The sequence below is a fragment of the Aegilops tauschii genome, chromosome 5, assembly GCF_002575655.3.
Source record: "Aegilops tauschii subsp. strangulata cultivar AL8/78 chromosome 5, Aet v6.0, whole genome shotgun sequence".
NCBI classification, from domain to species: Eukaryota; Viridiplantae; Streptophyta; class Magnoliopsida; order Poales; family Poaceae; genus Aegilops; species Aegilops tauschii.
In genome coordinates this window covers 424955532-424967756 of record NC_053039.3, presented here as the reverse complement: position 1 = coordinate 424967756, position 12225 = coordinate 424955532, and the positions used below count along the sequence as shown (strand labels likewise).

The 12225-nt window shown below is 50.0% G+C and overlaps 1 protein-coding gene across 3 annotated transcripts; it reads right to left on the bottom strand.

Moving 5' to 3' along the window:
• Nucleotides 1–748: 748 nt before the first annotated feature.
• Nucleotides 749–9738, bottom strand: LOC109745607 (noroxomaritidine/norcraugsodine reductase). Of its 3 annotated transcripts, none has more exons than XM_020304727.4 (4): nt 9382–9732; nt 8867–9083; nt 7240–7346; nt 749–1149 (listed from the first exon to the last, which is right to left on the bottom strand). In XM_020304727.4, exons 1-4 carry the CDS (start codon nt 9673–9675, stop codon nt 985–987), a joined length of 783 nt encoding a protein of 260 aa, XP_020160316.1. In that variant the 5' UTR covers nt 9676–9732; the 3' UTR covers nt 749–984. The 3 variants fall into 3 exon arrangements, with proteins under 3 accessions (XP_020160316.1, XP_020160318.1, XP_020160317.1); XM_020304729.4 differs by lacking the exon at nt 749–1149 and adding an exon at nt 8335–8447 and having other exon boundaries at nt 7240–7744; nt 9382–9735; XM_020304728.4 differs by lacking the exon at nt 749–1149 and having other exon boundaries at nt 7240–7744; nt 9382–9738.
• Between the last annotated feature and the right edge of the window lie 2487 nt (nt 9739–12225).

Below are 12225 nucleotides of genomic sequence, written 5' to 3'. Positions count from 1 at the left end.
GTTAGGACTCTGGACGTGTACGCTAACGAGGCGAGATGATCTAGCTTCAACAAGGACTTCTTCATTGAAAGTGGGGGCAGCGGTACAAGATGACTCAAGTTTGGTGGTGCTATTCAATACAAGGTCTTGAGCTCCGAAGTGAAAACTCTAGGTCTGACCTACATAAGTTGTACCTCGCAATGATGATTTATACATCATACCCTTGTTGGATACATTGTTTGGTGCTTGCTCGGACTTATTCTTCGAGGTGAAACCCAAGATCTAATCTTCATGGGTGGATCTGGTGACGACGACACTTGTGTCTCGTTTCCTTCGTGAAGGCATCGTGTTTGAAGCACTACTTTCACAGTTCAGGTGTTGTCATCTGTGGTGATTGTTGTTGTATGTTTAAGTTCACTTTGACTGGTTGTGTACATCCTAGTCGTGCAGAGGCCGACATGTGTTCATAGTGATTGTATTCTCTTGATGCAACATTATGAGTCTATAAAGTCCGCTCTTTATCGAAAAACTATCATGAGATCCATCATGTAATATATTTACATATTGTATAAATTCTGTGATATAAAATCTGGTTACATTTTATAAACTTTAACTTCAAGACAAACCTAATATGCCGACTCTATGCAGAATAAAAAGAAGGTAGTATGACCCTATGAAGTTCGCATCTCGTCTTGACAAAAATCTTATATAGTAGTTAAGTATACTTTTCAGCATCAATAGAAAAGCAGTACCCCAATATTCATCTCCATTACTAACACAAGAATGACCATATAAATATGTCCAGTACAAAAGGCATACAAAAACTGTGTAGCACAGGTATGCACGCACATACACACATACATGTACTACGTACCATAGATGATGCCAGTGATTACTCCATGTTGGCATAATTTATTTTACTAAGAAAATTGTCACTCGCAACACTCGTACTTCTCTGTCGAGTGACTAATTAGAGCTTATGCAGTGGTGGTGATGGTGGCCAATTTAAGCACTAATGGTTCGACCACCGTCAACATAGATGACCTGCCCGGTGATGAAGGAAGCCGCCGGCATGCAGAGAAATGCCACCGTCGAGGCAACCTCTGCTGGCTTGCCACACCGTCGCAACGGGGTCTTCGCGTGCTCCCGCTCCATGTACTCCTTATTTATCTATCAAGTATATCCACAAAGAACATTCGGGATGTTAGAAACCTTTTTCCTCCCGGTGTAAAGTATACTTATCACTTCCCAAAAAACTGTTTTTTTTTAGAATCACCGGGGGGAGCTCCCCCACCTGAATATATTACTCAAAGGACTGCCATGGCAGTAAGTACAGAATTATATAGGCACGGTGCAACATGCAGAGAGGTAGGAACGCCACGAGAAGACGTCCTCCTTGTCTTGTGTTTCCCACAAGACGATGAGATCAGAGATCCAAAACAGAAATGAGGTTCCTAAGGGTTATTACAGAGCTTTGATCCACCGTCCTAAACACCATGTCATTTCGTGCTGCCCAGATCATCCATAATAAAGCCAAGAGGACCGAGGGCCATGCCGTGGTGGAGAGGTGAGGAGGTATAGTGGCGTGCCATAGGTCTGCGATGTTGTCGGTTGGTGGTAGGAGCCCAAGTCGTTGCCAAATCCTATTAGCAAGAGGGCATGTGATGAAGAGGTGGCTGGAGTCTTCGGGTAACCTAGCACACCGGGGGCATATATCTGAATCTATTATATGCTTGTGTGCAGATTGACCCTGGTGTTGAGGTGGTCTTTGAAGAGTAGCCAGGCGAAGACTTTAAGCTTTCGAGGAGCCTTGGCGCTCCATATGAGAGGAGCAATGAGATCGTTATCTGGCCGAACCATGAGGGCACCGTATGCATGCTTGGTGGTGAAGCCAATGCCATGTCGTAGGAATCGTTGATCTTCCCCCGCCGAGGGCACGAAGTCCTGCAAAATAGCCACAAGTGACACAAGCTCTTGTTCTGTCGTGAGGGAGAGACGATTACGGAGGTTAGCTTGGATACCGAAACAAAAAAAAATTAGCCACTTTAACCACCTGTAAGGTGGAGTGTGAGAATAGGTGGGGGAAGGTGATGGCAAGGGGTTGTGGAGCCAGCCAAGTGTCTAGCCAGAAGTAAGTATGTGAGCCATTGTTTGTTAACACGAACGTGATATTCTGTAGGGTAGGGATTTGCTGTGAAATTGTGCGGCACAGAAAAGAGGTTTGAGGGGATGAGGTGACTAGTGTGTTAGGGTGTTGGAGATCAAGCCACTCAAGCCAAGGTGTTTGTGCATTGGAGAGTGCTTTGGCAGCAAATTTCATAAGGAGGCAGTTGTTTTGAACTTGCGGGTTTTTGAGCCCTAAACCACCGATTTTTTGGTAAGTAGACATTTTTGCATGCAATAAGACATTGAGCACCTGAGCAAGCAACGTCTCCTTCCCAAAAAAAGCCCTTCTCAGAGAGTCCAATGTTTTGATTGTTTTCTTGGGGATGCGAAACACAGATGAAATAGGTGAGGATTGAGTCCAAAACTACGGAAATGAGGATGAGCCGATCGCCTTTATCGAGAAGTTTGGCACGCCAGCCCATAAGTAATTTCCCAGAACGTTCTACCAAAGGGTTGAAGGCATTGGTGAGAGGCTTAGTCGGGGCGAGAGGAAGACCGAGGTAAGTTTGCGGAAAGGAGGCGCATGAGCACCCCATGGCGAGGGCAATGGCAGTAGTCTTGGAATCGTCTGTGTGTAGAGTGGCTAAGGTAGTTTTGGAGAAGTTGATGGCGAGGCCCGTGGAGTGTGCAAAATTGTTTAGGATTACTTTAAGGGCTACGGCGGCGCCAGGAGAGGCGGCTGAAACGATGAGCGTATCATCGGCGTATTGGAGGACGGTGGGAGGCTGGTGGGAGAAGATGGGGTGGTGGAGAGAAGGTTCAGAGTTCTGGAGGATGAGCTGTTGAAGCAGGTCGGCAACGATAAGGAAGAGGTAAGGAGAAACCGGATCACCTTGTCGAAATCCATTTTTGCATTGAATCCAGTTGCCTGGAATCCCGTTCAGGAGAATGGCCGCTTTGCCTGTGTGGAGAATGTTTTGGGTCCATCTGCGGAAGGTTGGGGAGAACCCACGTATTGCCAGGATTTTGTCAAGGGCAGGCCAGGCCACTGAGTTGAAAGCCTTTCTGAAATCCAGCTTAAAGACCATAGTTGGTTTTTTACGTGACTGGCAAGAGCTAATGAGATCGGCTGCAAAGACAAAATTTTCGGTGATATTTCTGCCAGAGATGAAGTCGGTCTGGTTGTCATTCACTAGCAGAGGGATGAGCGGCTTTAGGCGAGATGTGATAACTTTAGCAACAACCTTGATTGGACAGTTCTGTAGTGAGATAGGCCTAAAGGTGTCGGGAGATGTTGGTGTGTCCTTCTTAGGGAGGAGGATAATGTGGGCACGGTTTAGGCGTTCTATGTCTGCTAAGCCTTGGTGAAAGTGGGAAAAGAAGGACAGGACTACATTTTTTACTAAAGGCCAGAAGGATCTATAAAAGGAGGGTCCGAAACCGTCCGGTTCAGGGCTGGCTTGGGGGTTCATTGTGAAGAATGCAAGCTTAATTTCTTCTTCGGTAAAAGGCTCATCTAGGACGTGGAGTCCGGGCACCGGCTGTGGATATATAGTACGATCAAACGTAGGATTTCTGCCTTTTGATGGTGAGCAGAGTATTCAGAGCCATCACGTGTGAGGGTAAAGATTTTATTTTTCCGGAGACGTTGAGAAGCAGACGTGTGGAAGAACTGAAGGAAATATGCCCTAGAGGCAATAATAAAGTATTATTTATTTCCTTGTATCATGATAAATGTTTATTATTCAGGCTAGAATTGTATTAACGTAAACATAATACATGTGTGAATATATAGACAAACAGAGTGTCACTAGTATGCCTCTACTTGACTAGCTCGTTAATCAAAGATGGTTATGTTTCCTAGCCATAGACATAAGTTGTCATTTGATTAACGAGATCACCTCATTAGGAGAATGACGTGATTGACTTGACCCATTCCGTTAGCTTAGCACTCGATCGTTTAGTATGTTGCTATTGCTTTCTTCATGACTTATACATGTTCCTATGACTATGAGATTATGCAACTCCCGTTTACCGGAGGAACACTTTGTGTGCTACCAAACGTCACAACGTAAATGGGTGATTATAAAGGTGCTCTACAGGTGTCTCCAAAGGTACTTGTTGGGTTGGCGTATTTCGAGATTAGGATTTGTCACTCCGATTGTCGGAGAGGTATCTCTGGGCCCACTCGGTAATGCACATCACTATAAGCCTTGCAAGCATTGTGACTAATGAGTTAGTTGCAGGATGATGTGTTACGGAACGAGTAAAGAGACTTGCCGGTAACGAGATTGAACTAGGTATCGAGATACCGACGATCAAATCTCGGGCAAGTAACATACCGGTGACAAAGGGAACAACGTATGTTGTTATGCGGTCTGGCCGATAAAGATCTTCGTAGAATATGTGGGAGCCAATATGGGCATCCAGGTCCCGCTATTGGTTATTGACCGGAGACGTGTCTCGGTCATGTCTACATAGTTCTCGAACCCGTAGGGTCTGCACGCTTAACGTTACGATGACAGTTTTATTATGAGTTTATGAGTTTTGATGTACCGAAGGAGTTCGGAGTCCCGGATGAGACCGGGGACATGACGAGGAGTCTCGAAATGGCCGAGACGTAAAGATCTATATATTGGACGACTATATTCGGACTTCGGAAAGGTTCCGAGTGATTCGGGTATTTTTCGGAGTACCGGAGAGTTACGGGAATTCGTATTGGGCCTTAATGGGCCATACGGGAAAGGAGAGAAAGGCCTCAAAAGGTGGCCGCACCCCTCCCCATGGTCTGGTCCGAATTGGACTAGGGAAGGGGGGCGCACCCTTCCTTCTTTCTCCTTCCCCCTTCCCTTGTCCTACTCCCACAAGGAAAGGAGGAGTCCTACTCCCGGTGGGAGTAGGACCCCCCCTATGGCGCGCCTCTCCCCTTGGCCGGCTGCCTCCCCCTTGCTCCTTTATATACGGGGGCAGGGGGGCTCCCTAGAGACACAACAATTGATCCTTGAGATCTCTTAGCCGTGTGCGGTGCCCCCCTCCACCATATTACACCTCGATAATACCGTTGTGGAGCTTAGGCGAAGCCCTGCGTCGGTGGAACATCATCATCGTCACCACGCCGTCGTGCTGACGAAACTCTCCCTCAACACTCGGCTGGATCGGAGTTCGAGGGACGTCATCGAGCTGAACGTGTGTAGAACTCGGAGGTGTCGTACGTTCGGTACTTGATCGGTCGGATCGTGAAGACGTACGACTACATCAACCGCGTTGTGATAACGCTTCCGCTGTCGGTCTACGAGGGTACGTGGACAACACTCTCCCCTCTCGTTGCTATGCATCACCATGATCTTGCGTGTGCGTAGGAATTTTTTTGAAATTACTACGTTCCCCAACAAGAACTTGGTATTCTCTCCGCCGTGGATGGCGCGTGATACTTTAGCACGCCAACGCCAGTATGTCATTTTCTCCTGGATGGTGCATTTGAGGATGGAGACAATGATTTTGCGAGTGAGAGATTCTGGTTGGGATAGAGTCCTATTTTCCTCGACGAGGTCTAAGGCGGTGATTGCAGCATGGCAACGAGCTTCGCGGAGGGGGGTGGGGATACGAGAACATGCCCATTTTTTGAGACTGATGCGAGATTTTTTTTAGCACGGCGACGAGAGAGGCGGCAGCGTTGGGTGGCGATGTGGGCTGTGAGGCCCAAATTTGGCTAACAATATCACCACAAGGCCGGAAGTTGGCCCATCCAGCCTCAAATTTAAAGAAATTGGATCGTGGGATGGTGGAAGTGACGTGGATGATGAGGGGGACGTGATTAGACGTGAAACGAGTACGAGAGGATAGCGAGGTGTTAGGGAAGGCGTCAGCCCATGCTAGGTTAAAGAAAACGTGATCTATCCGTTCTAAGGTGGGGGTGGCTCTGTTGTTTGACCAGGTGTACCTGCGATCAAGTAGGGGCAACTCTATGAGAGCTAAATCATCTAGGGTTTGGTTAAACGCATTGGCTTCGGCGTGGCAGAAGGCGGGGTTGTTTTTATCAGAGGGGAAGCGGATAAGGTTGAAGTCGCCAGCGATAATCCAGGGGGTGTCATCTGGTTGTGAGATCGAGGAGAGTTCGTTTAAGAAGGCTTGCTTAAGTGATCATGACGAGGGAGCGTATATATTTGTGATGGCAATGTGGTGGGCGCACGCAGTTGATTGTAGGATTAGGTGGATGAGAAAGTTAGGTGTGAGTAGGAAACAACTTGAAAAGAGGCAGAGTTGATGGCAGAGATGGTGCCACCCGCGGTGCCCACAGCTGGTAACGAGAACACTTGGTCGAGTTGTCGTGGCAAGAAGGATCTTATTTTGAGGTCAGAGAGAGTGTCGAGTTTTGATTCTTGCAAGAGGGTAATGTGTGGCTTAATCGCTATCAATTCGGAGAGAACATCGGAGCATTTATCATCATCACCAAGATCACGTACATTCCGGGAGCAGATTGAGAAGGCGTCATTACTCATTAAAATCGTTCAAATACCAGCGGCCAGAGCCGGCGTACAACTGGCGTACATACACAAAAGCTACGGGTGAGAGCAAGAGTAGCACTGGTACAAGCGACAGAGGTTGCAGCAACCAAAAGTACAGCGTGACGGCAGCGACATGTGGAGAGACGAGGGGTAGCGGAGGCGGCCGGGAGCGCGCCGACGGGCCAAGAACGCAAAGAGAGCAGATCATGGAGCCTCGTCGTCACCAGAGGCAGAGGCCTCGGATCCAAGGATGGCATCCAGCTGACCGTCGTCGGCGCCACAGAGCAGCGCAATGGCGGCTAGGTCTTCGGCGGAGGCAAGAGGGGCATTGGGCTCGTGGAGGCGGGCCTCCTGGATGGCACGGCCAATGGCCGTATCCACGTCAGCAGCAGAGAGGCGAGCTGCCTTGGCCTTGATGGCCTTGGCGAGCATAGGGGAGTACTTGGCCTCCTTGCCAGCCAGCCTCCATCCCAAAAAACTGTTATAACTCCCTTAAGCCTAAACCCTAACCATAAACCCTAACTATAAACCCTAAATTATCTCATTAAAAAGATATCAAAAGCCTGGTTTAAAATTAGTGCGTTGTTGTTTAAACTAGCAAAACACCTACTAGTAGTACTTTGAACAGGTTAGACAATATATTGCTTACTTTTTCAACCATATCAGTTGCGATGAATCCTGGGGCGACACTGTTCACACGGATGTTGTGAGGGGCCCACTCGGTGGCCAAACTCCACGTCAGTTGGTTCAGTGCACCTACAAACACAACATATATTTATAAAAGAGGTAATTACACTGGTAGTCACTAAACTTGCGTTGGATGTGCAGTTTAGTGTTACATCTTTGACAATACGGTTTTTCGGTCAGATAACTTGCGCTTAGGTGCATATACGGTCACTCTGGTTGACTGCCCACGTATTCGTCGATGGCGTGGCATGCCACGCAAGCAGTGGCCCACTGTCAACGACACAGGCCGGTTCGGGGAGGCGCGTGCATGGCGTTTTTTGCATAGACCCCCGATAACATTGACCATGTGTCACTCTCACACATGTCAAACCAGTCAACCTCATAATCCATGTTAGTCTTGTTGCTCTCACTCCCATAGAAGAAACCCTTGTGGTGGATCTGAACACTAAACAAGCCATCAAAATCACCTGCATTGTGAAAATAAAACAAATTTTCAGTACCAATACAGCACACAAACCCTTACCAAAATATTACAGACATCACACAGTTTCAGTACCAATACAACACACAATCTTAAATAAATCAGAGTACACGCATTCACTGTCAAAAAAATTCAGTTAACTGCATGCAGTTTCTGAAATTCAGGGTACACATTCAGTGTCAAAAAAATTCAGTTAACTGCATGCACTTTCCGAAATTCAGTTAACTTCTTGCCCTTCCCAGTACAAACATCAGACATTTTCAACTATTTAAAAGATTTAATCCAACCAAACCGGGGACCAAGACCTTCCTGAACCCTAGTTCGATTTGCAAACAGGGGACGTAGACCTTCCTGAACCCTAGTTCGATTTGCAAACAGGGAACCTAGACCTTCAAAGTCCAATCCGTACGTCCAAGATCGGTTAAGAATAATGCGTCCATATGAAAAACTATCAAAGATAATGGCCTTAATACATGAACCCTAGGTAGGTGAAACGCGGCAAAAAGAAGATGCCGAGGAGCAGATGAGAGAAAAGAGATGGATGAAAGCAGGGAGAGAAAGGGGGAGCAGACGTACCATAGGAGTGCACTGCTTTGCCCGGACGTCGACGACGAGGTTCAATCATCTCCTCTGACGACGGCCGCCGTCATGCACCGCTTCCTCCGCCTCCGCCTCCGCCTCTATTTGATCTGGAGACGAAGCGTCGGGGAGTCAAAATGAATGGCCAGAGTTATTGGGGTACCACTCCGCAAATATGCACAGTTGGCCTGTTCCTGCCGTTGTAGGGATTTTTTGCGCAAAATAAAATAAGTGCAGGAGGTTCTATGCAAAAACGCCACGCATGCGCCTCCCCGAACCGGCCTGTGTCGCTGATAGTGGCCCTCTGCTTGCGTGGCATGCCACGCCATCGACGAATACGCGGGCAGTCAACCAGAGTGACCGTATATGCACCTAACGCAAGTTATCTGACCGAAAAACCGTATTTTTAAATATGTAGCACTAAACTGCACATCCAACGCAAGTTTAGTGACCACCAGTGTTTATTTTGGGAGGGAGTGACTAATACTATGAAATGTATTTTGGGAGGGAGTGACTAGTGAGCAGGTACCTTTTGTGATGGTATAGATTGTGGAGCCTGCGAAGCCGATGGAGCTTGCAATGGAAGAGATGTTGATGATGTTGCCTCCTACGGCCCGCGCGAGAAGAGGGTGAGCGAGTTGGCAGAGATGGAAGCTGGACTCCAGGTTGGTGGCCATCACATTCTTGTACTCCTCCATCGTGCACTCAACGGTGGGCTTCACCAAATGTTGCCCTGCATTGTTCACCTACATACAGAGAGTAGAGAGGCCCACGATTGGAAACGTATCGTACGTATATGGTCCTTCGGATCCACCTGCCGTCTCCACGACTTGCATAAAATGTTTTACGGTGATTTTGTTTTGAAACATTGGCAACAAAAAAATTCTTTTGCAAGGGGAGAATTGGCATATTTGACACTTCTGTTTGTGGCTTCAAGAAGTTTCTGGATCTACCCATGGTCAATGGTTAGAAACGAACCTGTTATGTACGGAAGGAGCATGAATGGTTGACATATTGATTTCCATATACACGAGTAGAACTTACTAGTATGCTAAGCTTGCCGTCGAAGGTTTGCCGGACCGTATCCATGAGCTTCTCCCTGTCGGCGGGCACGGAGACGTGACAAACGGAGACGGTGACGCGCATGCCCTTCTCCTCCCACCGCAGGCAGCACTCCAGCTCCGCGGCGTTCCGGGAGCAGGTGTGCACCCTGGCCCCGAACCCGGCGAGCTCCTCCACGATGGCCCCCCCGATCCCTTTGCTCCCGCCGGTGACGAGCGCCGTGGCGCCGGCCAGGCTCCACCTCTCCTCCCTGCTCCCACGCTCGGCTGCCGCCATCTCGCCCCCCTAGCTCTGCCTGGAATTGCCTGTTTGTTGGGGTTTGAAATACTACGGGGGCAGATGCCGCCACGGACGGACAGATCCATCACGACCATACTGGACTGCCAGCCACTGTAATCCCACATGTATGTTTATCATAGCCAGGCCCGGAGAGCTTTTAATTCCGACAAGGAATGCAGAGGATTGGATAGCCTGTGAGGGCGTCCTCCGTCGCTTCTGGCCCATCCTACGGCCGGTGAAACCACATGATCGAACAGTATTGCAACTTACTCTAGCCTACGAAAATATCTTATATTTTAAGACGAAGGTATAAGTGCTGGGTCTGTCTAGGACACATCTAACCCGATCTTCACTATGTTTGTGGTCTATTTTTTTTTTTGTCCCAGTTTTTTTTATTCTTTGTTGCTGCCTTATTTGTGTGAGGTTAGATGTGACATCCTTAAAAACATCTAGATGTGAATTAGACAAACTGATAAGTGTTTTGGTCGTCTTCTTTTCTATGACGGGTGATTGCCTCCCAATGATGTAAGGCCAACTGCAACGCACGGCCTCAAACGGACGTCTGTTTTGTCCGCTTGCGATCGTGCGACCATCGGTGCGCCAAGCCGGCACGCCTCATCCCAAACCGTCCATGTTGTGGACTTCGATTTTTTGCCAAAAAAAAAACTTGCAATAATACAAAAACGTCCACACATCCATAGTACCCAAATTCAACACAGTTCTTAATTAAACTAAAAGTTAATAAAAGACATAAAATAAACTAGATAAAGGCCCGTTGCCAGTGGCCGCCGTCGTCTTCTGAAGCTGCCGTCCTACTCGTCGTCGTCGCTGGTGAGGCCGACGTAGGGAGGTGCCTGCCAAAGGTGGGTTGGCGGCCCTTGCCAGACCGGAGGCGCCGGCGGCGCCTGCACCATCTCCTCCTGCTCTGGTGACCGCGGCGGCGTGGCTGACCATGGGCCGACACCCACCGAGTCGGCCATCTCCGGCGCCGTGGACGACCAGCTCCACCGTTGGTCCACCAGACGAGGGTTTCACGCGGCGACGGGCGGCTCCTCACCACCTCTTCCTGTACCTTCTCCTTGACGTCGAGGTCCAGCTTCGGGATGGCCACGTCGCCGGTCGCAGAGAGGGCTAGCACGGTTTGCAGGCCCTCCCATTGCCGCTCGTCATGGGTGGTCATGGAGTCCTCCATGACCCGCCTGATGAGGCGGGCCTCCTCCTCCTCGTTCATGGGTAGTAGCGGTGGTGGGGACAGGGACGGAGATGGCGACAGCGTGTTGCCGCGCACACGCCTACGACCACGCGTTTGGGGCGAGCTGTCAACAAGAGCCGGACGCAGGCGGCGAGGGCTCAGAGGACGACCGACAAAAAAGTTTTGCCGCTGCAGGTCGTGCTCGTCGTGGAGCCACGTATCCCACAGGCCACAGCGGCGAATCCATGGCATACCTAGGGTCGTGGAGGAGGTCCGCTGGTAGGCGGGCACGGCGTCGGTTGATCTCGTTGCAGCGGGCGCGGCCGCTCACCGGCACTGGCGGGATTGGCACGCGATCTGCGGAGAGATGCCAGTTGTTGGGCAAGTGAACATCTCCCCACGGGAGTGGCGTCGCCTGTTGGGAATCGTAGCATAATTTTAAAATTTTCCTACGCTCATCAAGATGCATCTATGGAGTATACTAGCAACGAGGGAAAAGGAGTGCATCTACATACCCTTGTAGATCGCGAGCGGAAGCGTTCCAATGAACGTGGATGACGGAGTCGTACTCGCCGTGATCCAAATCACCGATGACCGAGTGCCGAACGGACGGCACCTCCGCGTTCAACACACGTACGGTGCAGCGACGTCTCCTCTTTCTTGATCCAGCAAGGGGAAGGAGAGGTTGATGGAGATCCAGCAGCACGACGGCGTGGTGGTGGATGCAGCGGGATGTCGGCAGGGCTTCGCCGAGCTTATACGAGAGAGAGAGGTGTTGCAGGGGAGGAGGGAGGCGCCCAAGGCTGAGATGTTACTGCCCTCCCTCCCCCCTGTATATAGGCCCCCTGGGAGGGGGCGGAGGCGCCGGCCACAACCCATCTAGGGCAAGGGGCGGCGGCCAAGGGGGGAAACTTGCCCCCCAAGGCAAGTGGGGCGCCCCCACCCTAGGGTTTCCAACCCTAGGCGCAGGGGGAAGGCCCATGGGGGGCGCCCCAGCCCACTAGGGGCTGGTTACCCTCCCACTTCAGCCCATGGGGCCCTCCGGGATAGGTGGCCCCATTCGGTGGACCCCCGGGACCCTTCCGGTGGTCCCGGTACAATACCGGTAACCCCCGAAACTTTCCCGGTGGCCGAAACTTGACTTCCTATATATAATTCTTCACCTCCGGACCATTCCGGAACCTCTCGTCACGTCCGGGATCTCATCCGGGACTCCGATCAACTTTCGGGTTTCCGCATACACATATCTCTACAACCCTAGCGTCACCGAACCTTAAGTGTGTAGACCCTACGGGTTCGGGAGACATGCAGACATGACCGAGACGCCTCTCCGGTCAATAACCAACAGCGGGATC